This window comes from Mirounga leonina, unplaced genomic scaffold (assembly GCF_011800145.1).
Source record: "Mirounga leonina isolate KUSES-001 unplaced genomic scaffold, KU_Mleo_1.0 Mir_151, whole genome shotgun sequence".
NCBI lineage: Eukaryota > Metazoa > Chordata > Mammalia > Carnivora > Phocidae > Mirounga > Mirounga leonina.
The window spans coordinates 67,771,544-67,798,005 of NW_023270377.1; the positions used below are offsets into that span (position 1 = coordinate 67,771,544).

The 26,462-nt window shown below is 37.2% G+C and overlaps 1 protein-coding gene across 2 annotated transcripts in view; it reads left to right on the forward strand.

Moving 5' to 3' along the window:
* The window catches only part of KCNH7 (potassium voltage-gated channel subfamily H member 7), a 474,127-nt gene extending 447,665 nt beyond the window's left edge, over positions 1-26,462 (forward strand). The window contains exons 11-16 of one of the 2 annotated variants that reach the window (XM_035007888.1): positions 2,830-3,035; positions 4,917-5,016; positions 13,459-13,722; positions 19,273-19,441; positions 24,573-24,765; positions 26,127-26,462. In XM_035007888.1, the coding sequence (XP_034863779.1) occupies positions 2,830-3,035; positions 4,917-5,016; positions 13,459-13,722; positions 19,273-19,441; positions 24,573-24,765; positions 26,127-26,393 (1,199 nt within the window). In that variant the 3' untranslated portion in view covers positions 26,394-26,462. The remainder of the gene's footprint in view (positions 1-2,829; positions 3,036-4,916; positions 5,017-13,458; positions 13,723-19,272; positions 19,442-24,572; positions 24,766-26,126) is intronic. The other variant, XM_035007889.1, reaches the window with a different exon arrangement.

The following is a 26,462-nucleotide window of genomic DNA, read 5'->3' on the forward strand; positions in this document are numbered from 1 at the left end:
ATGCTGGATTCCTTAACACCTTAAATAAAATGTATACATTGTAAGATACTTGCTAGCATGAGCCAGTGCCCTGTCGTGAACTGTGTTTATGTGTTGATAAATTTCATCTATTCGCTCTGCACTTTTACCTGCTGTGTCCTATCAAATGGAATTATATGAGTCTTTACCTAAGTCATATAAAGAGCTATGAACTTATAGAGATAAAGGTGGTGAGGAGATTAAAATTACTAGTAAATTAAACTGGCTTGGGTGCAAAAGAAAGTCCATCTATCCAATCTGTCTATTCAAAACCAAATTTAGTCAGTGTGAACTTGTAGGATTTCTTTGGAATATTAGAACAGTGGGAAAGAGGAAAGAAGCAGAGAGAAAGGAGACCAGTTTTTCTCCCCTACCATCTCGCGGGGAGGTTTAAGCCTCAGTCTCCCCAAGAGAACACCCACACCCAATATTTGTGAACATAGGCACTTCTTTGTTTTCCTGCGGATTAAACCCAGGTCCATTTAAATAATGAGCATGTAACTCAACAATTTCCTTTCATTAGATTCTTGACGTTAACATCCAAAAAAGGACAAGGATGTTGTCTGTTTTCTTTGCTGCCGTGTAAAACCAGAGTATGGCCTAGCACAGGATGAAGAAGTTTGAGTAATTCCTATATATTTTGATAATTTTGTTATATTGACAGTTTTCTTTAAACCCCAAATTGACAAGATGCACAATTTGGTTTACGATTCAATAATCAGGCAAAGAATAAAAACATAAATCAGGTAGCAGCTATATAATAAACTTGGACTTTCACCAAGTTTGGCCTCAACAGTTTGCTCTGTATGTTGCCAGGGAAGAAGCATGCTTCATTGCATTCCTGATCTTAGAATCAGCCTGCCCCAGCTTCTACAGGGAGGTAACAAGCCCTCTCGCCTTATAAAAAATTAATTTTAGAGTGTAGTTAAGCAGTACACACTGGCTGGCTTAGTCTTTGCTCATTTACAGTGGTGTAAACTAATTAAAATGCAAAGCTCATGCTGAATTTAGTTGAGAGCTTTTCTTTGATAATATCTATACCGAAGTATTAAAACTATAAAGAATTTCAAAATTCTTTTTTTCTGTCCCCATTTCCATGTAAATCTGCACCTAAAATCCTCACAAATTATGATTATTCATTCCATGTTTGAAGCGAGGTATTTATTTAAAACAAAGTTAATGTATTCTCTCCCATATCAATTTCTGTCATAGAGATATGATCTCTGATTTCTCCCCATTAAATTCACATTTAAAATAAGAACATTACAGATATTTTTGACCAATTGGAATTTTATTGTTTAAAAGTCTTTGATAGTTTCCATAGTCAGGTATATATAAACTTGTCTATCAAAAACTAACTTAACGAATCCAGAAAGTTGTTTTCTAAATCTGAAAAGAAGCTTCACGATATATGTAAGAAAGTACCATTTTACACTACCATTGACGATCTTTAAAAGTTATACGATCAATAATTTATCAGTTATTATTAAGCACGTATTCCATAATTTTTAAGTGCCTTGACATTCAGAGACAGAAAAATCTAAGTGCCTATGACATTCAGGTAAAACATTGGGAGGAGATTAAGCCTACCAAGTGTGAAAAGATTTTGACTGGAGTCAGAATGCAAGGGATTTAATCATGGCTACTCTCTCCCTCCCTTCACCCAACTAAGTAGGTGACCTTGACCTAATCAGTTTACCTCTTTAATCTTCTTTCATAGTCAAAATATTTAGATAATAAGTAGTAATTTCTTTATGAGGTTATTTTAGGGATTAAATGAGATAATTCACCTAAGCGTTTGACACAGTGCCTGGCACCTACTTAAATCTCAGTAAGCATTTGTTGTTGCTGTCATCATCCTCATTATTGAACAAAGCCTGGAAAAGCAGGTGGCCTGTGGCTAAGCAGAAGGGATGAGGAGGACCCCTCAAAAGCCAGATACTGAAATAATCCCAGGTTTGGCAAGAAAGCAAGAAGGACACACTTTTAGAATAAAGGCCATTTGGTAAAAAGGCAAGACTATAAATAAAACTAGATTTATTAAACAATTGGAAAATTTATCAAGGGCAAATCCAAAAGTCGTTACTAAAAGAAGCAAGGTATGTTCAAATTATACCTCTAGTCCTCTTAGTGTTGAAAGCGTTCCACTATACCCCTGTGCCTGGCATCACCCACCCCCTCCCCGAGACCATCCTGAGATAGAAAGTTTGTGAATCTGACTCACTGCCACCTTTTTCATATTCCTGGATTGACAAAATTAGACCACACCCACTATATGGCAAGACCCGTTGCTAGCCATATAGGGCAGAGTAGACTAAAGTCATGTTTGCTGCATTTCTAGAGACCTAGCCAAAGAATCAAAGCAGGGAAATAATAGGAATTATACCAGGACCAGTATGTTAAGAGGTAAAATTCCACTCAGCAAATAAACATGACTGAAGCAGTCAGTAGAAGGTACTGGAATTTTGCTGCCCAAGTGTCTGTTGGTCATGGGATCTTCCATTTGAAGTCTTTGGTCCAAGGACTGGTCAGTGGTTCCCTTGTACTTTTAGAAAGAAAACATTAGGGGCGCCTGGGTGGCTCAATCGTTTAAGTGTCTGCCTTCGGCTCAGGTCATGATCCCAGCGTCCTGGGATCGAGCCCCGCACCAGGCTCCCTGCTCCACGGGAAGCCTGCTTCTCCCTCTCCCACTCCCCCTGCTTGTGTTCCCTCTCTCTCTGTGTCTCTCTCTGTCAAATAAATAAATAAAATCTTTAAAAAAGAAAGAAAGAAAACATTAAGTTCAGACTCCTTTTACCTCTCTTTTTTTAGGAAAAAACGATATATTTGGAGAAATGGTTCATCTTTATGCTAAACCTGGAAAGTCTAATGCAGATGTGAGAGCTCTCACATACTGTGACTTGCATAAGATCCAGAGAGAAGACTTGTTAGAAGTTTTGGATATGTATCCCGAGTTTTCCGATCACTTTCTCACAAACCTAGAGTTGACTTTCAACCTAAGACATGAGACTGCAAAGGTATATGTTAATGGTTTGCTTATTTTTGTACTTATGACATTTTATTTTATTCTTGGATTGCCAAAATACTTCTGAAAGATCAAGCCAAACAGAGCAAAACTTTACCGATTCTGAATATTTGGAAGGAAAAGCCAACTTCATGTTGGAATTGCTAAGTTAGAGGGAAGGAATTCAGTCTAATTACTTTCAAATATACTGAATAACTTTAAGGAGGTCAATTAAATTTGACCTTTCAGGAACTCTTAGGTGACACACTGCATTTAAAATAGCCTTGGTTTATACTGAGTGTACCAGTTCTTTGTAAGAAATGGGTGATTCTAGGCTGTTGAAAGTCAACTAGAAGAGCTTATTTTACACAGGGGTTAAAATATTCTCCCAGCTATTATTTATACCACAAACTGGTTAGCAAGGTCTTTTCAATAATAATGAAAAAAAATTAAACTCATTCAAGCTTAGGTCCGCATTTCACACAATTTCCAAATCACAGAAGTATAAATTAATCAGGCTTCAACCTGAGTCAAAATTAGTATAGCCCTTGCATCCCTCACTCTCTTCTACTATAAAAATGTGTCTTTATGACTTATCACTATTCTAGGAATACAGAATTGCAGCCTATAATTTACTGCTAGTTTATTCCTCCCCCTTTTCTCCCCAAACCCCATTATCCCAGCTCTGATTCTAAATAACTTTTTGCCAGAAACCAAATATTGGGCTTTTGACACTTCCAAGTTTTCTTTTTTAATGCTAACTAATAAGCTCTCTGGGAGAAAAAATCCTCAAGTCAATAGTTAGGTAAAAGGTAGTAGATTTAATTCTCCCAGAGTTACAGTCATTCCCAGCTACTGTGACTGAAGAGGTCTAACAAATACCACCTTCATCCACGTCATACATGTGAGAGGATGAAGCACTCAGGCTGCAACAAGGGTCCTCCCTCCAAAACACTCTGTTCAGGACTGAAAGAGGATAAACTTGTGGGGTCACCAGGGTCTCATTTAATAACCTGAAGCATCAGGTTATTAAATTATCAGCTCAGATAATTGCTTCTCTTCAAAATACTGAGAAGTTGAAAATTATCTAGATGATAAGAGGTTCAAGTTATCAAAATCATATGTTTTTTTATGAATTCAATACCTTATTAAAATCTCATTTTCATGTCACCAACCTCATTCCGATTTTGCCTTGAAAAACAAGATAACTTCTTTACATAAAAAGTTTAGACAGCGACCAAATAAAACAGGAGCTTCCATTGGTTTTATTTATTTCAGAGCTTCCATTTTTATTACAGAATGATAATATTTTCCAGAGGGTCTCTCTCTGTCAAATAAATAAATATTTCCAGAGGGGAAAGAAGGAGGAACTGGAATACAACAATAGCTCAAAATAATAAAATGCCTAAAGCATAGTGTTCATTGAATTTAACCTTGTATTTATTGTTGTGAAATTTGACTTTGCAATCATTACCATGTATTTAAACAGCACAGCTAGTTATAATTAACTTTTACTTTTTTCTCTGTAGTAATACAGATTCTGCAATTTTTTAATTATTATTTTTATTTTAACTTTACCAAGTTACATAAAATACATTCTACACGAAAGAATATGTTGTCTCTAAATGTTGACAACATTATCCCCAAACACTTCTGACAAATAACTTCTACAACTATGATTTCCTCATCAGATGGTGAAACTACTAGAATTATTCTATCAGTCCATTTTATAATTTAGAGACAACCAGGAAGCCAAGTATTGTAGCTGTTTGCTTGCAATCTAATAATTAAGTCTCAAGTGGTTGAAATGATATGAAATTGTAAAGAATTTACTGACAATATATTATGTTCAAATTGAATAATATTCCATTTTATCTTCATGTCCATTAAAAAGGCTGATCTCTTACTACGATCACAGTCCGTGAATGATTCTGAAGGAGACAACTGTAAACTACGAAGAAGGAAATTCTCATTTGATAGTGAGGGAGACAAAGGTAATTCATTTTATTTCTAAAGTTTAAATGTACAGCATGTGGTTATTAGCTCTTCTTACTAAATGCTCATTTACTACTGATTTCAAGGGTGTTTCATTCAGATTTTAGAAAGGCAAATCTTTTGCTTTTTTCAGGAGCTAATGATAGGGTTACTGTTTGATAGCTCTCAAAGATGTCATTCAGCAAAGCCATCTGAGATCTACAGAGACATCACAGAGATATAGAGTAGGTTGGTTAAAAAAAGAAAAAGAGGGGGGGAAAGGAGGCCAATTAATAGCCATTGAATAGTACACTCTGAGTCCTGAACAGAGTGTTCTGGAGGGAGGACCCTTGTTGCAGCCTGAGTGCTTCATCCTCTCACATGTATGATGTGGATGAAGGTGATATTTGTTAGACCTCTTCATCCTCACACTCTCTGATGGACTTGCCACTCCTTGTCCTCTCTGGGTTTTTCTGCCCCTCTAACTATTCTTTATGTTTTACTCATGTGTTCAATGAATATTTAACATTTCACATTTTTAAAGAACTACTCAATTTCTGAAAAACTAATTGTTTAAAACAGCCCCTAGCTTCCCTAGGAAGGGATGGCACACCCTTTGTAATTTTGAATAAAAACAGCGGATATGTACTAGAATAACCTCATACCTCAATGGAAACCCAGATGAAGGTACATTTAATTATGCTTGGGCAGACGAGAGAAGGTTTTCCTGAAGAAGTCTCCATTCTTGCCCCAGGCTGATCCAAAAAGTGTTCTAGTCTAAAATTTGGCTCTCAGCAGAACAAGTCCCCTTGTTTTCTTGAATACTCTTCTCTTGGCATCTGTGATACTGCACTCTTCCAATTTTCCTTCTAGTGCTCAGTAATTCCCTAAAGAGAATTATAGGATCATTATCTTCTAAACTAGTTATTAGTTATTAGAATTTCTCAAGGTGTGTCCCTAGGCCTCTTCTCTTCTCATTCTATACGAACATTTTCCTGGGTGATCTCATTTATATTAATTATATTCTCACATAAGAGATGTGAATATTTACATTTTAATCCCAGACCATCTGAGCTCCAATCTCATATATCCAACTGCCTATTAAACCATCACCTTGAAATCTCAAAGGCAGCTCAAAATCAAAATTTCCTAAATTGAACTCATGATGTTCCTCCGGAAACCAGTCTCTTCATCAGTTGCCATGTCTCTAAATGGAACCACCACCCAATCAATTGCACAAACCAGATATCTAGATAGATATCTATCTAGGAGGTGACCTTCTCTCAACTTATCCATCAACTCTGGCAACAGGTCTTGTTATTGCTGCTCCAGTACATCTTCATTTAGTCTTCAAACCAGGTCCCTTCTGGTTCACTTTTCTCCATCTTCTTAGCCACAATTCTGGGCCAAGCTACCCTAATCTGTCACCTGGAATACTGAAAGAGCATCTCAACTCACCTCCCCACATCCAACCTGCCCCTCTCTCATCTATTCCCTACACTGGACCACTGGTGATCTTTTTTTTTTTTTTTTCTAAATGCAGTTATGTTTATGTCATGCACATATTTAAAGGACTTCCTCTCTAAGGACTTCCCCTTTCCTCAACAACCCTAGCCTGTCCTTCTCGAAGCAGCTCCTCTGTTTTGCAGCACTAATTCCAGTTGTACTTCTGTGTCTATTTGCATCATTATTTAATCAATGTTGTTTGCCCCTAGACTCTAAACTCCATTGAGATGGGAAATATTTAGTCACCTGTAACTTCAGTGCTTGTCTCATAGCAAGTATTCAGCAAATATTTGTTGAAAAAGTAAATCAATTAATGAAATAGAATTTGAGCATCTTCCTTTTGATTCTCTTCCTCCTTTTGCCTTCTTCATCCAAGTTCTCTCCTTGGCCTCTTTCACTCTGAATTCTCTCCCTAGGGCAGCTCATCTACTAGCTTCAGCTTACTCTACACTTCAAGTAAACTAAACTGCCCTCTATTCCATGTAAATCATTTCTGTATTTTTGCTTATATCATTCCTTTAATCAGAATTTACCTCCCTATCGTCAAATACAGGCACATGCAACCACACCACACCACTTTTTCATCAACCAAAATTACCTTTTTCTTGTCATGGTTAATCTCCAGTGATATATTCAACATAAACTCTTTTTTTAAGAAGTAATTGGCTTTGGAAGCAATTCATGAATTGGGAAGCGTCTTACCTAGCAAGTAGGGAGATGCTCCTCAATATGAACTCTTTTCTTGATTTCCTCAAATATATAGATTTTCTTTCTTTTATGAATTCCCATGTCACTTTCCTTTGGTGATACTGTCAAAATCTGCCCTGCACAGTGATTAATGTTTATTGTGCTTTTTCTCTATCAAACTGCAGATTCCTTTAACAAAGAATGGTTGATACATATTTGTTGAATTGGGCTAATTGTTGAGTCCTCTGGCTGATTACAGAACAATAAACTACTCAAATAGGTGATAATTTATTTCTGAGGTGTCTTTCATTATTCTCTTGGTAACTTTTTCTAAAATCAAAACCATTACTCTCAAGCTGTTCTTCGGTAGGCTTAATCAAAATCCCTTATCCTGAAGTTAATCTCTTATTTTTTTCTGGCTGGATATGAAGAACAACTTGAAAATGTTGTCTATACAATAATGTTCCCGGTACACCTGAAGATTTTTTTTTTTCATGAAAATAATGCTTTTAATTATTTTGAGTGAAAAACCTATTTTACCAAATTCAATATAAATCATGTTTCTTAGACAGCAGCTGTTTGCTGGACTTCAGGTAAATTTCCTTTCAATCTTGTTTAGTTTCCTCATTCTCAAGCTAAATAATCTAATGTTTTTTTCTCCTGATAAGGCCCTAAGAGCATATCACAATGTATACTGTGCTCATGCAACTAGACATTTCTATTGATTCTGGAAACTTCCTTTAATCACAGACTTAGTCTATGAGACTTATCTTATATAAAGTATAGGTATTTGCCTGCTTGCAGCTCTTTGAAGTTTCCTGGTGTGTCAATGAGTAAGCATGATTTGGGCAATGTGAAGACACAATTAACTCCAGTCATCCAGAACTTGAGAACCTATTCTAGTCTTCAGGACTCCATGGTGCTACAGCAAGTATAAAAATTTGCTGAAAACAATCTAGTCCCCATCGCCCCAGTTTAATGTTCTAAAGGCAGAACACTCACTCTATGCATATCTTGATGTAGAATGAATGTATAGGAGAAAAACACATACTTAAGTATAAAGAACAAAGAACTTTCAGAAAATTATTGATGTTAAATGCTATGGGGGTACATAAACTAAAAGCTGCTCATGCAGTGCATTGATTATTTTAATTAGTTTAATGCTCATGTGAAACAATATCTTGAAGGCAGACAACCAAGAGTGCTGATGACTGTGAATCACTTAGCAGAGGCATCAAGAACCAGACAGAACACATGACTGGCTTTGGAGACAGACAAAGGCTGAGTCCTGCACTGCCACTCACTACCTACTCAAGGCACCAGAACTCTTTAGGCTTCAATCCTTACCGCCCCCACCCCTTCCAATCACGCCAGCTACACGTCGTTAAGGAGCTTACATTCAAAAAGATACATTTAAAAAGAAAAGGTATATAGAATCTCTGGCAAGTTGACTTGAACCAAATAGAAGTTAATATTTTGGATCATTTATCTCTTATAATTAATTTGTTGATGAACGTGGCTTGTCCTCATGAGCTTCTCATTTCTTCTGATGAAATAAACCTACTTCTCAACAAGAGAAAGTTGTTAGTTTAGCTGTGAATTTGAGGACATCTTGTTGCTTGTTTGCTTTTTTTTTAATCTTCAAGTAGTTCTCTTTCCTTCTTCAAATTCTGGACTGGAGGTGCCCCAGAACTCCCCAACTTAACTAAGGTCATTGTAAAAAAGAGGTCCTACAGTTCCTGAGATGGAAGTAAAGTCATTGTTTCAGAAAGTGAAAAACAAAAATGATGCTTCAGTGACCTATTTAGTGGCCTTTGTTAAGGACTTGTTAAGATGATTGGCCCAAACAGAAGTAAATGAGGTATACTCATTTGAAACATGCTAAAAAAGTTGTCTCTCTTTAAATATCTTCAAAGTTGGATTGTGCTTACTTCAGAGTATGCCAATATGATTCATTGGGTGATAATAATAATTAAGATTTTATGTTGGGTATAGTTTATAAGATACATAATATATTAGTATAATAGCATGTATAATAACACATGAGATACGCACACATACACACACACACACATATTTTTTAACCGATAGTGTTTTTTGACCAAATATTTGGAATATTCTACGCAACTCTTTCTATGGACAGAAAACGCAATATCAAAGTAGCATAGTAGTATGAAGGCTATCGAAGTAAGGAGTAAATATATACATTGTTAAACTTACTTTAAAGAATAAAAGTGGTTTAACTCTATTAATTTAAGCCTTAAACATGTTGGTATTATACTTTGGCATCTCTTAAGAACATCTTCTCGAATAACAAATAATACTTAGCTTTTAATATCCACTTTAGTGATACATAAATGTAATTTGCTTTATTTTAATTTTTAAGACAGTTTAAATGTTTTTATCTTGCATTTGTATAGAAAAATGACACTAGTCCCCTTTCAACATTCCTTGAAGCTAGAGAGGAACTAAGTAAGGTATTTGAAATCAATTGAAGAAATTTATTTTAGACCTCAATTTTTAATGAAATAACTTTTTTTGAAATGCATCTGGCCCTAAAATGCTCAGCTTATTTCAGTACTGTTACCAGTAGGAAATCCAAAACTCAAATGCTGACAGGGCAGGGCACATTCAGTGCCTCTTTTCAACCAAAATTTGGGTCTATCTGCTGGGTCTGATAAATAAAAATGGTAATTAATCTGAAATAAAAGCTCCATAAAAGGTGGAGTGAGCAAGCATTTGCTCCCAGATTGTTTGAAATAGAAGAATGTTATCATTCTTAAGATGGATGGGTCAACTACTCCATTGGGATACTCTTATCCTGTACTCTTGAATTCAGTCTGAACCCAGAGAGACACCCACAAGGTAAATCACAAATGCTTTAGAATTGTGAGGAGGTGAACTGTCAGCCTCCAGAAACAAGGGATTTGAAAAAAAAAAAAAAAAAGGTTTTAATCATCTACATCAGAAAGCAAACTTGAGGTTTAATTAAACAGGCGAAAATTTGTCTTTGTAAAATGATGGTAACAGGAGTGATTAGACAATCTCACCTCGAGCAGAGGGGAAAATGTAAAACTCCCTGACCTTACTGTCCCCAGAATACTATTTCTACATAGAATAAGAATAACATTAAGAAAAAAATTCATATCAAGAAAAACCAGTGCCTCGTACTATATAATATCTATCAAATAATTCAGTTTAATTAGAAAAGGGCAGAAATGGAACAAGCCTTCAAAATCTAGAGGTACCTGGAGGCTAATTATAATGCATTTTAGCCTAATTTCATGTATTCCCTCAGCTAACCTCCAGCCTAACCCAGAGCAGTTTCCATTTTTAATCCACAAATCGATGGTCATTTCAATTTTCATTTTCTGTGATAGAATATGAAGCTTTGATTGATCTAATAAGGAATAGAAAAATGTGGCTGCAGGGAGGCTGCATTAAAGAAACTGTCCGTGTGGCCTAGGTCCCAGGAAGCAACAGGCTCATCCTCCAGTGGCAATGAACACAGAAGTAAATGTGGAGTAATTCTCCTTACGAATTGGAAAAGTTCAAGGAAATGAAACTCTTTCTTCTTCTCTCGTGATTCTGCTTTCACCTGGAGTTTTTATTCTAAGATTGAGAGACCATGTATATAAAGTAATTTGTTCCATTTTACAGTAGGACGAAATCATAATCCCTCATTCACCACATTTCATGAATATTTGTCCTGAGTTGAAATCAGCAAGTTATGATAATTCAACTTAAAAATATCTCTTAACTGATGAATTTGTCCCTCAGCATCCAAAATCAAGTCACACTTAGGAAACAAAGACTGAGGCCCAGGCAGTAGGTAGGACAGAACATTTTACTATGTGTGAGGATTGAAAAATCTACAGAGAACTCCTAAGACCTCTCAAGCCAAAAAGACAAAATGGTTGTGTAATTTGTGTTGTACATTCATTACAAAGATCCATGTTAGCATTCTCCGTACTTAGATCGGAGGCATAAGAAGTAGTGATTAATTCAGTTTACATTTGAATATACTGGAGAAGACTCCATGCAAGTGGTTAAAAGGAAGGCATTCTCAGGAAGGTCAGAAGCCTGTGCTGATTCAAATCCCACTGGCGCCCAAACTACACAAAGGTGTACTCAGAAGCAACAAACTGATGCAATTCTCTAAGCAGGTGTGAGGACAAGTTAGAGAAGTGAAGCTTTTTTTTTTTTTTTACATTTACTAGCATAAAATTGGAAACAATTATTTTTTGAGGAATGAAATGTGTTTAGAAAATGGGGAATGTAGACCACATTTTCAAGAGGGAAGAAGTTAAAACCAAAGAAAACAGAGGATGAGATGATAATAATGAACTCTAGAAGTTTAAGGAGGGCCGTGCCAGGGACACTGGAGAGAAAAGGAAATGCCAATCTGAAAATTTATAGCCAATTGGATTAGCGGTTAAGTGGGGAAATGTAAGTGACTCTGAGCAACCAATGGTGTCCACAGTGCTTGAAACAGGGAGGGGCACCTGGGTGGCTCTGGTGGTTAAGCAACCATCTGACTCTTGGTTTCAGCTCAGGTCATGATCTTTCAGGGTCGTGAGATCCAGCCCTGCCTCGGGCGCGTGCTCTCTGTCTCTCAAAAAAAAGGAAAGGAAGGAAGGAACGAACAAACGAATAGAAGAACGAACAAACTGGAAAAGTCTGTGATTTTCTCAGCAATGATAAAATCGCTGAGCAAGTGTGAAATCTTAAAGAAAATAAATTAAGCAATCAGTTTTTGCTGCATTTAACTTTAATTGACAGGACATAAACGAACTCTTTAATAACAATTTCATATAAGTTTGATTTTTTTTAAAGTTTTATTTATTCATTTGAGAGAGAGAGCGCGTGCACGGACGCACAGACACAAGCAGAGGGAGGGGCGGGGGAGAGAGAGAGAATCTGAAGCAAACCCCATTGAACTCGTAGCCCCATGCAGAGCTTGATCTCACAGCCCTGAGACCATGACTTGAGCCAAAATCAAGAGTTGGACACTTAACCCACTGAGCCACCCAGGCGCCCCATAAAGTTGATTTTTAAACTCTATTCATTTTTGCCTTGGGCTGTTTTCTGGCTTCTCATATTTTAAATTATGATACATATTTTTTAAATAAGTATTTTAAAAAATAATTGGAAGTTTCTCTGGAGTGGCCTAAGTCAGTTCATTTGGCCTTCTATAAATAATAGACTAAGCACAACCAGGTATAGAGTAGATGGGGACACTATCTTAACCATTTCTCTAGAAAATACTACACCTTCTGGAGTTGTGTTGGTTAGCTATTAGCAGTAACCAGATGGAGAATTATACTGTCTCCCCAGGACACTAATGGAAATAAGTTCTGAGATTTGTCTTTTGGAGTTTTTCCTGCTGAAATATGTTCTAACGCAACTTTCAGGGCTAAAATTGTCCTGACATTTCAGTATAAAACAGCCAATATGCACTATTGGCTTTAATGTAACTAGGTAAACCCACCTTAATTACTGTATTTAAGCTTTATATTCTTTGCAGTATGCTACACTACCAAAATGCCTGGAATGTCAAGGCCATGACATACACTGAACTAAGGCTGAAATTCATCCCGTCAGCCTTTACTACAAGGAGGCTTCTGGTTTTGACCTTCACAACATGTGAATGCCTGCCACACAAGAGGGCATGAGGCTAAAAACAAACAGACGGCATGGTCGTGCTATTTTAGAATTGGGACACATTTTTCCCCCTTTTTTCATTTCCTTAAAGAGATAGTAGACCAGAGATTTTAAGAATACAGATGACTGTTGAGCATGTATAAATAAGATTATAAGTTACAGGTTGTTTTTTTTTTCCTGAGACGTAAACAAACAATGTATTTCATTAAGATAATCTAATGTCCTTTGAATTAAGAAAAAAAATTCTCCATAAGTAGCTACATTCTCAATGGGAAAAAGAGAATGAACAATTTTCCTGGTGGTTTTAAATAAAATTATTTTTTTTAAGATTTTATTTATTTATTTGGGGGGGGCAGGGGCAGAGGGAGAGGAAGAGAATCCCTGCTGTGGGGCTCCATCCCAGGACCCTAAGATCATGACCTGAGCCAAAACCAAGCGTTGGACTTTCAACCAACTGAGCCACCCAGGCTCCCCTAAAGAAAATTCTATGTTACAGTTATTTAAAGAACACAACTATTAAAAGTGTAGTTTATATATAGTTAGGTAGCATAATATGCATAGAGTCTCACATTTGATTATCTCCTATAAAATAATTTTTTTGATAGATTTTGGCAAAGGGAACAGTACAAATGGTCCTGAAGACTCTGTAGATACCATAAGACATTATCACAGTTCCAAGAAGCACTTTGAAGAGAAAAAAAGCAGATCTTCATCTTTCATCTCCTCCATTGATGATGAACAAAAGCCTCTCTTCTCAGGAATAGTAGATTCTCCTGCAGGAATGGGGAAAGCAGCTGGACTCAATTTTGAAGGAACAGTGCCCACCTCAGGAAGAATTCACATAGATAAGAGAAGTCACTCTTGCAAAGGTAATCAAGTTTCTCAGGAATCAGATTGTCTCCCTTTGGTGCTAATTGTAAAATGGCGACTTTTCACAAATGAAGAACTGTATTCACACATGCTAATTTAATCTTTTTACAATTTCCTGAAATATTTGCAGAGTTCAGATCTCAGATCATCTACAAAGCATTTGTGCAAATCTGGAATAGTGTTAATTATTCCTAAACATTGATAACATAAGAGGTTTCTGTGGTAGTGAGATTTAGCAAAACGCCACATAGAACATTGTGGGAAGGCCTATTGTAGTGATTCCGACAGGAAGCGGGGATTAATGAGTATTTTAAGAGAGCTAATCTGTTGCTTCTTATATGTACCCTCTGTACTCACTTCTCACCCCTAACCCAGTCATGTTCTGGCATGAAAGGCCAATGCAGTAATGCTACAATAAACACCAAAAAGAATTTCAGTTTACTGGGAATTATGAACAAATGGGGAGAAACGACCCTACATAAATTATGCTCTTTATCCAACTCATTTAAACACCCTTGTTTAACATCTCTATGAGAAGGAATACCCAAATATATGGGTTTTATTGTAGAAAAGATGCATGAGATGGATGATCATGTTTGATTAATGTATGCAAATTTGGTCTAATGGATGGGAAATAGGAAAAGTTAAGAACTATCACATGGAGGAACAATTAACTTAGCATAACAGATCTACAGATCTCGTTAAATCTAACTGGTAGGTGGGGGCAAGAACAGGTGTGGGTCAGACTGCTTGGGTTCCAACCCCAGCTCCATTTATTTCTTTGCTTTGCTCACTTGCTCCCTTTATGTCTTTGAATAAGTAACTTTACAAACCCCACTAAGGCTCGGCTTGCTCATCTTTCAAATAGAATAATATTTTCTAACCAACTAAATGATTGTACTTATTGAACAAGATAACATGCATAAATTACTTTCTCTGAAATAAAATCCCTAACTCAGTTTAGTAGTTTCTCATAGATTTTATTTTGTAAACTTTTAATCATTGAATGTATATATAAAATACATATATACAAATGGATATATAAAAATGTAGAGGTAAAGAATGCATAGCTGGGGGGCCTGGGTGGCTCAGTCGGTTAAGCGGCTGCCTTCGGCTCAGGTCATGATCCCAGGGTGCTGGGACCAAGCCCCGCGTCAGGGTCCCTGCTTGGCGGAGAGCCTGCTTCTCCCTCTCCCTCTGCCTGCCGCTCTGCCTACTTGTGCTCTTTCTCTATCTCTGTTAAATAAATAAATAAAAATCTTAAAAAAAAAAAAAGAATGCATAGCCAAAAAAATCAAAAGAATATAACAGAAATAAAGGGAAAACGGTCTTGGCCTGGCAGGATAGCAAAATTATGGCTCAGAGTAAATAAATATTACCTATCATCATCACCATTATTTGAAGTGACTATATCTGACAACAGTAGTTTTATTGAATCTAGGATGTTTGGGCTTCACATTTTTCCAGAGTTACTTTCCCTATCATATCAAATCAGCTTTTGCCATGACCCCATGTTGAAGTAAGCTAAGAATATATGCAAATGTTCTCTGGACAATTTAAAATCTTGATGAAGTGAATGAAAATAGTACCTCATTTATCACAATGGAAGAATGGAATATTAGATGTGATTACCAAATGTCCCATTTTAGTTATTTATGAAATCAGATTCTGGGAAGTACTAAAAATAGGAAAAGGTTGTATCACCGAAGTCAGAAGTTCTGAAGAGCTCACTGAACCGTCTCTACTTCTCCCAAAGTCAGCAGAAAGTGGACCTGGCTTTTTAAAAAGTAATTTTTGTTGTTTTCTTCTTGAGTTTTAGAGTCTCAAGTGATAAGTCATTAAAGATGTATTTTTGGGACTTTATTTGACTTTATAATGACTCTTGCTGACAGTGAGTTTCATGCCCTTCGTCTTGTATTTTTCTTGGCCGCTTCTTCCAATTATTTTTAATTAGCTAGCCTGCATGTGGGATAAAAAAAGTATTCTAACAAATAATTTTAATATCTACAAAGTTTTAATTTTCAAAAATGTACAATTGAGTCCCTATTCAAATAATAAACCCTTACCTTGAATGAAAATACATAGCTAAATATTCATGTCAGTTGAATAAAATAATTGATATCATATAGCGTTGACCAGTGTGACACATGGTTAACCTGGTTAATTAATCTGACCTACTAATGGAGAATTCTAAAACTTCATTCACTGCAAATTTTATCCCTTACTGATTTTTTAAGGTGAAGTATTATGGGATGTTCAAGAAATTGAATACTGTGTAGGGTACAGCTCCAGCAGCTGTAGTGTGAACTACTTAATCCCCCCAAATTTTAGTTTTATCAATAGGAAATTGCATTTACTCACATTCCTGCACTTGTCATGCTGAATCCAACAGAAGAGCACCCTTTTGGCAAAACTGAAAAGAAAAAAAGCAAATTAAGTGGATTCTGATCCGACTTAGATTGAGGTCAAAAGTTAACTCTAGAAAACATGTGTACCCAGAGCAAAGTGAAAGTTTACTTTCTGTTCATCCATTTCCAGAAATGTGTCTTGCAACTATAGCAACATTTTCCAAGGCAACGGAGTACAGAGTCTTTCTGAGCTATATTTAGAAAGTGTCTACTAAGATGTTCATTTTGATTAAGACCACTAACCAGGATTTCCCCCTTTGAAATTTTTTCTTCTATATTGCTGTTAAAACAAGCCAATCATGCATACCCAGACTTTAATAAAAAAAATTAAATTATAATCAAGGAAGCTTCTAATAGTTTACATTTTATTCATTTCTGCTGAGAAGATAATGTTTTTTTCTTGAGCCGTAAAGAAAAAAATATAATCCTACATAATTTATTGCATGTGATTCACCATTGTTATTTAAAAATCAATTTATAATATATGATTTGTGAATGAGAGAGCTGTTGAGCATAGGCAGAAATTCTGTAACCTTTTTTGGCACAAAACTTCTGAGCATAATATGTAACTTCCATCTTATCAGTTCTTACTATCTTTTCTAAAGATTCCTACAGTACCCGGCTAGCAGGTGGCTAGACACGGACTAGCACTGACATCACCAAACCATTGTATGTGTGTTCTAAATGTTTGGCATTACTGCGCCAAAATTGAAAACCTAGTGTACTAAGACATTATATTATTGTTTTCCATTTTAAATAGCCTTACAGGTCTATGAATAGTAAATCATACTTTTCAGTGAAAATCTGCTGATATATTACTGAAACCTTCAGCAATATCATTTTTCTATGTTCATTTTCATTTTGTTTTGCTTGGTAAAATCAAAAGAAATTATATTCTGTCCCTTTAAATCAAAAGGCAAAACAAAACACCAGGATCTCATAGGCTAAGGAAGCCTTAATCACAAAGAACCATTCTGGAATTCATAACAAGCCCTATGAGCTCTGTTAGCCATTTCAGCAGAACAAGGAACCCTGACCTTCTACTTTTCTAATGCTGTCTTTGGAGATGCTAATTCCTTTGGTACTGCTTCACCCAATGAGGCAGCAATCATAGGCACCTCATTAAAGAAATTTTTGTGTATTCAATGGTAAAGAGATAATGATAGAAGAACGAATACAAAAAAAAAAAAAAAAAAAAGAACGAATACAGAGACTTTCTCTGCTCCTTGAAGAAAGGGGATGCTTTTGAGCTATCTGACTGTACTTTTGGAGAAACTGCAGGAAGGGAAGGGACTGCAAAAAGCCTGCAAATGCTGCTCCCTATTTCTAGAATCATACCTAATCTTCCCAAATCGGTTACTTTCTACCCAATTTTTTTAAATAGCTGAGGATATAAATTCCTTAACTTTACATAACTTTTGTCAGTGTTTAATCATAGCTAGCATCCCAAAAAAAAGAAAAGAAAAGAGTAAAAAAAAGTTTTCTATCAAACCCAAATCACTTTCTGTAATTCAAATCTATTTCCATGTGAAAATGAAGACCAGTTTTAGATACTCTTTTCCTCCTACCAGCCCTCCCAGTGAGAAGATATCACTTCTTTATCTCTGAAATAAACTCCCAACTCCATTAATATTTTTCCAAGAGTTTTATTTTCCAAACCTTTAATCATTTTAAGCTCTTATGTGGATATGTAAAATGTGGAGGATAAGAAAGCAGAGCAAAAGCCATCGAGGTGTATGATAAAAATGAGAGGAAAAAATAAGATACTATATTTGCCCTCTGATATTGATAACTTGCAAATATGGATTGTAAGAGAAGCCATAAATTAAAAGGAGATTCATCAGCAGTATGAAAAATGATCAGAACCTTGCTACCAGATTCTTCAGGTGTAGGGCCTGGGTCTTTTTGCCTTTAATTCCTCCACATTCAGCAGAGTGTCTGGCACATAACAGACACTCAGAGCCTTTGAAAAGTAGACTTGAACAGATAAGCAGAGTGTTTAAAGTATAGAGATATAAAAATATTCTAAAAAGAGCCACAAGAAAGCTTATTGGAAATTAATGCGAATATATTAAAAGATAGTGCAGAAGGAGCTACAAGGAAAGATAAAAACACGGAATAGTGTCATGGGACTACAGGACTTTTAACACCCTGGCCGTCTTTGATGGCTCTACTTTGAGTTGGGCTGGCCCTAAGAGAAGCCCCTGAAGATCAGAACTTTTCCATGGCTCTCTCCTTGGGCCCACTCTGAATCACAAATTATGCTAATTATCCTAGGGGAACAGCCCCCAAAATCTTCAATCCAAGGCAAAGCTGTATAACCTTGCCTCAGAGGTATTGCAGGGTTAGTTCCAGACAACTGCAAAAAAAGTTAATATCACAATAAAATGAGTCAAATTTGTTCTTTGTTCACATTATACTGTAGTCTATTAAATGTGCCATAGCATTATGTCTTTAAAATCAATGTACAATACCTTCATTTAAAAATACTGTATTGCTAAAAACATGCTGACCATTATCTGAGCTTTCAGGGAGTTGTAATCACTCATCATAGATCACAGTAACAAATATAATAATGAAGAAGTTTGAAATATTGCAAGAATTACCAAAATGTGACACAGAGACATGAAGTGAGCAAATGCTGTTGAAAACATGATGCCCATAGACTTGCTCATCACGGGACTGCCACAAACTTTTGATCTGTAAAAACCGGTATCAGAAGGCTCCCTAGCTCAGGGGTCAGAACACTGGTCGTATAAAAACTGCTATCTGTGAGATGCAACAAAGCCAGGAGCAATAACATGAGGTATGCCTGTAGAAGCAAAATATGCTGTTTCTTCCCAAATACGAAAACACAGAATCACTGCTCTCTAATCAGACACAAAATTGTATTAGAAACTCATGACCATCTCTATGTCTTTTTCATGTGGAAATGGACAGTGGAAGTGGCAGGCAGGGTGAGGAAGGTAGGGCTCAGCTACCCATTGGTGGAGGCCCCTGGACAGGTCCTTGAATCACCCTGGCTCTCTGTCTGTGGGGTTACACTCTGAGATCCTTTCCTGCTTATCTTGTAGATGTCTCCATGTATTGATGCAAAGGGGAACCCAAAGAAGTTGACGTCCATCTTGCTATTTCCCACAGATATCGCTGACACAAGAAGCTGGGAACAAGAAAATGCACAGACTCAGGCTGATGAGTCTAGTCCCTCAGCACTCCAGCGAGCTGCCTGGGGGATCTCTGAAACTGAAAGTGACCTCACTTACGGGGAAGTGGAGCAAAGATTAGATTTGCTTCAAGAACAACTTAACAGGTATAAGCAATGGCAAGGCAAAGGGAGAGCATCACCCAAGCCCTTGGTTGGGTCTAGGTTTTCCCCTTGCAACTTGCAAATTCCTACTACCATAATCTCATATTTTTTTGCATATGCTTATTTATTTAAAATAAGACTAAAAGTTGACAGAATTATTAATCTGTGTTGCAAGGAGCATTTATTTAGAAACTTCATGGTTCTGGCAACATAAATCCTATTTTTGCTTTACTTGTCATAAAATTAGTATATCACCCACACCAGCTGCTGAAGAAAACTTCTTTTTCCTGAAAATAATTCATATTTAGCTTAATTTACTAACACCCTCTTTAAATCCTGCTTTTACACTTTTTGGTTGTTTCTGGTAACTTAGTTACGTGTTATGGCATTTTTTTAAATATAGACAAAATTATTTAAACGTTTATTCAGTCAGCTTCTCAAAAATGTGATTGAATTAGAAATATCGCAGAGTTGAAGCCCAGGTCTTCTCCATTTTCCCTCCATCTTTGATCTATACCCTTTTGGGATGAGGAATAAATTTTGATTTTAGAGAGGATGGAATTCCTTAACCCAACTCTGTGTGGATTTCTCAAAATTAAACTGGTCGATAAGACTCAGGAAAAAAAAAATCCATGAATGAGTATGACATAGCTGCGTGAGTTGTGCTCCATGTGGGAACTGACCTTGATTCAAAGGTAACCTCCGGGTACACCGGCGGGCAAGACAGTGGTCACAGACAGAAAGCTTAACCAATTAAACTAAAATGCTCAAATCACACAGTTTACTAAATCAATGTAAAACGTATGATGAGAGATGAGGAGAGCGAGAAGAGTAACACATTTCTAATAAATGCAAGCATGGTATAAAAGAAGCCCGCTACAGCTGAATCCCGATTGATGGAACGTTCATATATGGTGCATCCTCCTGCCCTGAGGTGTGGTTACTAGGACCAGCAGAGTTGAGGTTTGCACAGCAGGTCCACAGAAAAAAATCTGTCTATCCCAATGGCACACACTTGCTTTTTCACAGAGATGTAAGGCTGGGTACACCTGGTCACAGCTGTGGCTCTCCATTTACTCTGCTGAACAGCCATAGGTTTTACTTGCTTTTTTGTAGGTAAAGAACAGGGAGAGCCTGCCAGCATGAGCCTCTTCTGTGTGTCACCACTGGATGGCCAAATTGGGGGAGGGGGCAGGTTTCTGTCCAGAGATGACATGAGAATAATTTGTTCTTTCTGTCTCTCTCTGTATAGGCCACCCTCTGATTTGTTACATCATATTTCTATTCTATCTTTGGCGTGTCTTACAGGTTACTAGCATGCTGTCTGTATTGAAGACATCTTAGGAATTCTGTCCATGTCTAGCCAGCCACTTGCTTACTCATTATCTATACTTGACACATCCCAGGAGTCTTACCACATAAGCTGCTGGCTTATTTACTATTTGCTTAATGTTTCGTATGTGCTTTATCCATGCTGCTTATTGTTCTTACCGTTTTTTTAAATGTTTCTGCCAGAAATGAACAGTGTCAAATAATACATTAAGCACGTCAAAGTGTGCGTACACACACATACACATTGCCATGAAAAGTTCATTAGGAATTAAAACAGACAAATAGAATTAGAAAATCGACAGATTTGTAAATTAAAATAAATTTGTTAATGTCAGGGGCGCCTGGGTGGCTCAGTTGGTTGGGCGACTGCCTTCGGCTCAGGTCACGATCCTGGAGTCCCGGGGTCGAGTCCCGCATCGGGCTCCCTGCTCGGCGGGGGGTCTGCTTCTCCCTCTGCCCTCTGCCCTCTCGTGCTCTCTGTCTCTCATTCCCTCTCTCTCAAATAAATAAAATAAAACCTTTAAAAAAAATTTGTTAATGTCAAACAAAAGTAGGAAAATATTGCGTGAACTGAAGATTTATTTTGTGTTTTATTTTTTCATGGATTTTAATTGAATTTAAAATCTCCTGGTGCTAAGGCCCATTCCCAAATTTTAAACGCAGGTCTTGTCAAATTGAAACATATCTGAGAACATTAAAACAGCCTGTCATTTACTTAGGGTCAGTAATCCGTAATTCAAGTATAAGAACTTGCCATTGTAATACTTACTGTTGGTCAGAGGAACCTAGTTAGTTGCTTCATTGACACGTTTGCTGTTTTACTCTCCCTGCCACTTAATGCCAAGTGACATTGATCCTTTAGCCACAAAATATATATAAATCTGTATACTGGGGCGCCTGGGTGGCTCAGTCAGTTAAGCGGCTGCCTTCGGCTCAGGTCAGGATCCCAGGGTCCTGGGATCAAGTCCCAGGGGACCTGCTTCTCCCCCTCCCTCTGCCTGCCACTCCCCCTGCTTGTGCTCTCTCTCTGTTACATAAATAAGTAAAATCTCTAAAAAAAAATTAAAATTAAAAAAATAAAACTGTATACTGTACACACATAAGAATTGATATGTGTGATCTCTGAACTTGAATTCTTTGATTCCTATGACTTAGAGAAAATAACTGCCCATTTCTTTACTGTCCCGGCATAGCATGTGTTCAATTTGTTGAAGAGCTATAAAAGTGAGTGAGTGAATGGGTGAATGACAGGGACAGCAGGGACTTCTTTAGCAAAATACTTGCAGGTAGCCTAGATTAAAGTCATAACTCTGCTACTTAGCTATGTACAGGATGACTGGGTCAAGTCATTTAAGCTTCTCTAGCCTCAGTTTCTATCTTTGACTCATCCACACCTGCAACGGTGTTTAAGGACGAAGATATGATATATGGAAACGATATACACTCAAAATGGAGGCTGTTGTACTAGCAACTGGGTCAAGTCTGACAGGCAATGAAGTTTACTTCTCTTATTGGTGTTCCTCCTACTTTACATGTACTTCCTTTAGTCCTTTCTTCCGGACTAAAATTAAGATTTTAGGATCCCTTTGTTGCCTTGTCAGGGGTACCAATCATTGCTGCCAGGATAAGTCAAAGATTACTGGAAACATATGTTTTCGATAGGTCCGACGACTGTAAGTGTAAACTCTTAAGGGCACACATATCTAGGACTATATGATTTGCAATCTCCCATTCGTAATAATAATTATCATTGTTATTTGATTAGATTAGTTATTATTATTATATGAAACTTTTCCTCTCAAAAGTACTACTTAATCTCTCTTGACATCTCTTTTGACATCGTCCCAGCATCTGTACGTCCCTTGACATACTTCTCACTTTGATTTACTTCTGTTTATCTCCAGTTTTATCACAAACATTTTATGTCCTAACTCAGCTTAGCGTCTTTTGGATTGAACATCCATTATATTACATGTTTACAGCAATGACATCTCCAACAACATCTTTCCTCCACTTTACTTCAGAAGGCAAGAGCATAGAGAACAAGTTTGAAGAAGACAACTCAATTCAAACTTGGACTTTGCAGAGTGAGAATCCCGGGACATTTCCTAGATTTCGGTCTGTCCTATTTAGTTTCTGCATTCTGTTCAAATGTAGAACCGTGAATCACAACCCCGTTTCTCTCATTCAAATACTCATATTAAGTACACAATGCAATAAAAACAGGGGCACCTGGGTGGCTCAGTTAAGCGTCTGCCTTCGGTTCAGGTCATGATCCCGGAGTCCCGGGATCAAGCCCCGCATCGGGCTCCCTGCTCAGTGGGAAGTCTGCTTCTCCCTCTGCTCCTCACCCTGCTCTCACTCTCATCCTCTCTGTCACTCTCTCTCTAGGTCAAATTAAAAAAAAAAAAAAAAAAAAAACAGGGGCGCCTGGGTGGCTCCGTCATTAAGCGTCTGTCTGCCTTCGGCTCAGGTCATGATCTCAGGGTCCTGGGATCAAGCCCCATGTTGGGCTCCCTGCTCAGCCGGGAGCCGGCTTCTCCCTCTCCAACCCCACTCAAGCTCTCTCTCACTATCTCTCTCTCTCTCTCAAATAAATAAATAAAATCTTAAAAAAAAAAAAACAGCTAGTAAATGGTCTATCTTGAGTCAATTTCACTGTTTCTGCTTTTTGGCTTTAATGACCAGCTAAACTATATGTATGGGGAAAGGTTTACATAAGAAGGGTTCTTATATATTTATATATTATGTCTACAGATATACATATTTAGGGAAATCATTAACACTTGGTCCTAAAACAGAGCTTCTCAAACTTTAATGTGCATCAGAATCACCTGGGGATCTTGTTAAAATGCAGATTCTAAGGTCTGTGCTTTTAACATTTTGGGTAAGATTTACCTTCCCTTTACATCTTTCATTCGGAAACAAAATAGCACAAATAAGTGAAGAGTTAAAGCTTTCTAAAGAGGCATACGGTACTAATTTTCTGTTCTTATGCCCACAAAATTCCCTTTTTGAAAATGCTGTTAACACATGCAAAAAAAAAAGTGTGTGTGGGGGGGTTAGTCCTATTGTATCTTGCTGTTTTCCTTTGAATTTTAATTTAAAATGAGAATGAAATTGACAGGCCAGTTGGCTCTTTGTGAGATTTGGGGGGGAACATCATCAGACTGGCATTTTGCAAGCCAGATGAGTCAGAGAAGCGAGTGAACTTATACATTTGGTCTGTTTCTTAAATACCAAAGACCTGGAATTATAAATGAGAAAGGAAGGGAAAAGGCATTTAGCACCCAAGAGCTCTTAATGATAAAGCATCTAACATCGCTATTCAATACTGTGAATAGGAGAGAGGCAAGGTAAAATAAAGGTAACATAAGTTTGAAACACATAAGAAATTACTTGACTGCTGCAGCCATGAAAGAAATGTGCTACGAAATCCATTTTTAAAGAGTAAATAAAACGCTCACAAGAAAAAGCAAATTACTGATTAAAAATAGAGTCTAAATGTGCTTTACATTTGAAATCAATAAAGATTAGTAAAAATGTAGCCTATTTCGATGAAGCTGCTTATCTGCAAAGATCTTATTAAACGAGGAGGAAAGCAATGGTGTTTATGAGAACTATTAATGGGACATAGAAAGTAAGCATCAGCTGGGAGAGAATCTCTGTGCTCCCTCTCCTGTCCTTCTTGTTTAAAGCAGGGCCATAATTCTGTTGGTTGGTGGTGCTGAAATTTTCTCAAATGCTTTGCAATCCTGGACTATTTTAGGATTGTCTTCCCCCATTTGTGCCTGTCCTGCAGACTTGAATCCCAAATGACTGCTGACATCCAGGCCATCCTACAGTTGCTGCAGAAACAAACCACCGTGGTCCCCCCAGCCTACAGTATGGTAACTGCTGGAGCCGAGTATCAGAGGCCCATCATCCGCCTGATGAGAACCAGCCATCCCGCAGCATCCATCAAGACGGACCGAAGTTTCAGTCCTTCCTCACAAGTGAGTGTAGATAGTGTACAATGAAGAGTATCTCTCTAGGTGTGTTTCTGGGGACCATCTGAGTCAGAATCATCTGTGGTGCTATGGAAATGAAGTTTCTCATCCCCATCTGTTTCTGCTCAGTTAAAATTGCTGGGAATAGCCCCTGTAATCTGCATTTAAACCAGCTCCCCACTGATTCTTATGTTCAAGTTCGAGAACAGTGTACCTAGAAGAATGATTTTAAAACATTAGCAATTTTTTTTCTAAGAAAAAATTCTTTTCAAGAATTAATCTGCTTAAGTTTATATATGGTAGAGCTTTGAAAACTGATAGCCCAGGGTCCAAAAAGCGCTTCAGAGAAAGGTCTGTCATTTGCTCTGGTGACAAGAGGCACTCTTGGGCAGGGTCTCTGGAAGGCGGGGGGGGGGGGGGTGGAGGAGAAACATCAGCTCCAAAGACCTGAGTTTCCAGAGCCAACAGACTAGTAATCTCGTTTGTGCCCCACCCATCATCAGAGATCTCTAAACTTTTCTCATCTCCATCATGGTAAGAGGAGGAATACTAAGGTGTCCTTTATCTTGCCTCTGAAGACTTCTAAGGCCTTTTGAATTATGTTAATATGAAAAGTCTAACTCCTTTGGAATTCCACTTAGGAAATTATTCTCATTTACTTAAGCCCAGTAGCCAAATTGGACCTAAGAAAAGTGGACCCAAGAGCAAGGATTTCCTGAGCGATCTTGTAAACTTTTTTAGAAGTTTGGAAATTTAGTGCAAAATGTTCTGGGAAATGAAACATTAATGACGGGGAAATGTGCAGAAGGAAAACACTGAAATCTTTCTGAATTATGAAAGTAGAAATTTAATTTATCCCTAACTAATTTTCAATGTCTAAGAGCTTGCAAAACCATGTACTTTGTTTTCCATGGATTTAGGTAATAGTTTCTGACCAAGGATGAGTGATATTTCTTCGGGGTTTTTTTTTTTTTTTTTTCTGTCCTCTTTACACTGTTTACTCACCAAATGACCCATGTTTCTGATTCCAGTTGTCTCTAATTAAAATTAATTTATTTTTTAATTAAAACTCATTTGAAAAACTCAATGTTAAATAATGTGTGTGCGTGTGTGTGTGTGTGTGTATTTTTTAAGAAGAATCTGATCTGGCTTCAGAGTAAAATTAAAGTTCTTAGAATGGTTGTTTAGGACAAACTGATGCCCAACCTCCAATGCCTTGACCCATCTTTGGGAGGGAAAATTTCATTAATATCATTAATCAAATGTAGATTAATGGGGAAATAAAATGTATTTAGATTTCATGAGTATAATGATAGAAATCTGTCCAAATTAATTATAAAAAACATGTTTTCTTATCTTTCTCTCAGTGTCCTGAATTTCTAGACCTTGAAAAATCTAAACTTAAATCCAAAGAATCCCTCTCAAGTGGGGTGCATCTGAACACAGCTTCCGAAGACAACTTGACTTCACTTTTAAAACAAGACAGTGATCTCTCTTTAGAGCTTCACCCACGGCAAAGAAAAACTTACCTTCATCCAACTAGGCATCCTTCTTTGACAGATTCATCCCTAAGCACTGTAGGAATCTTGGGTCTTCATAGGCATGTTTCTGATCCTGGTCTTCCGGGGAAATAATCATTTTGTACTATTTAGTCCACATACAATGTAAGTGCTTTTAATGGCTGTTTTCCTTTTTTTGTATTT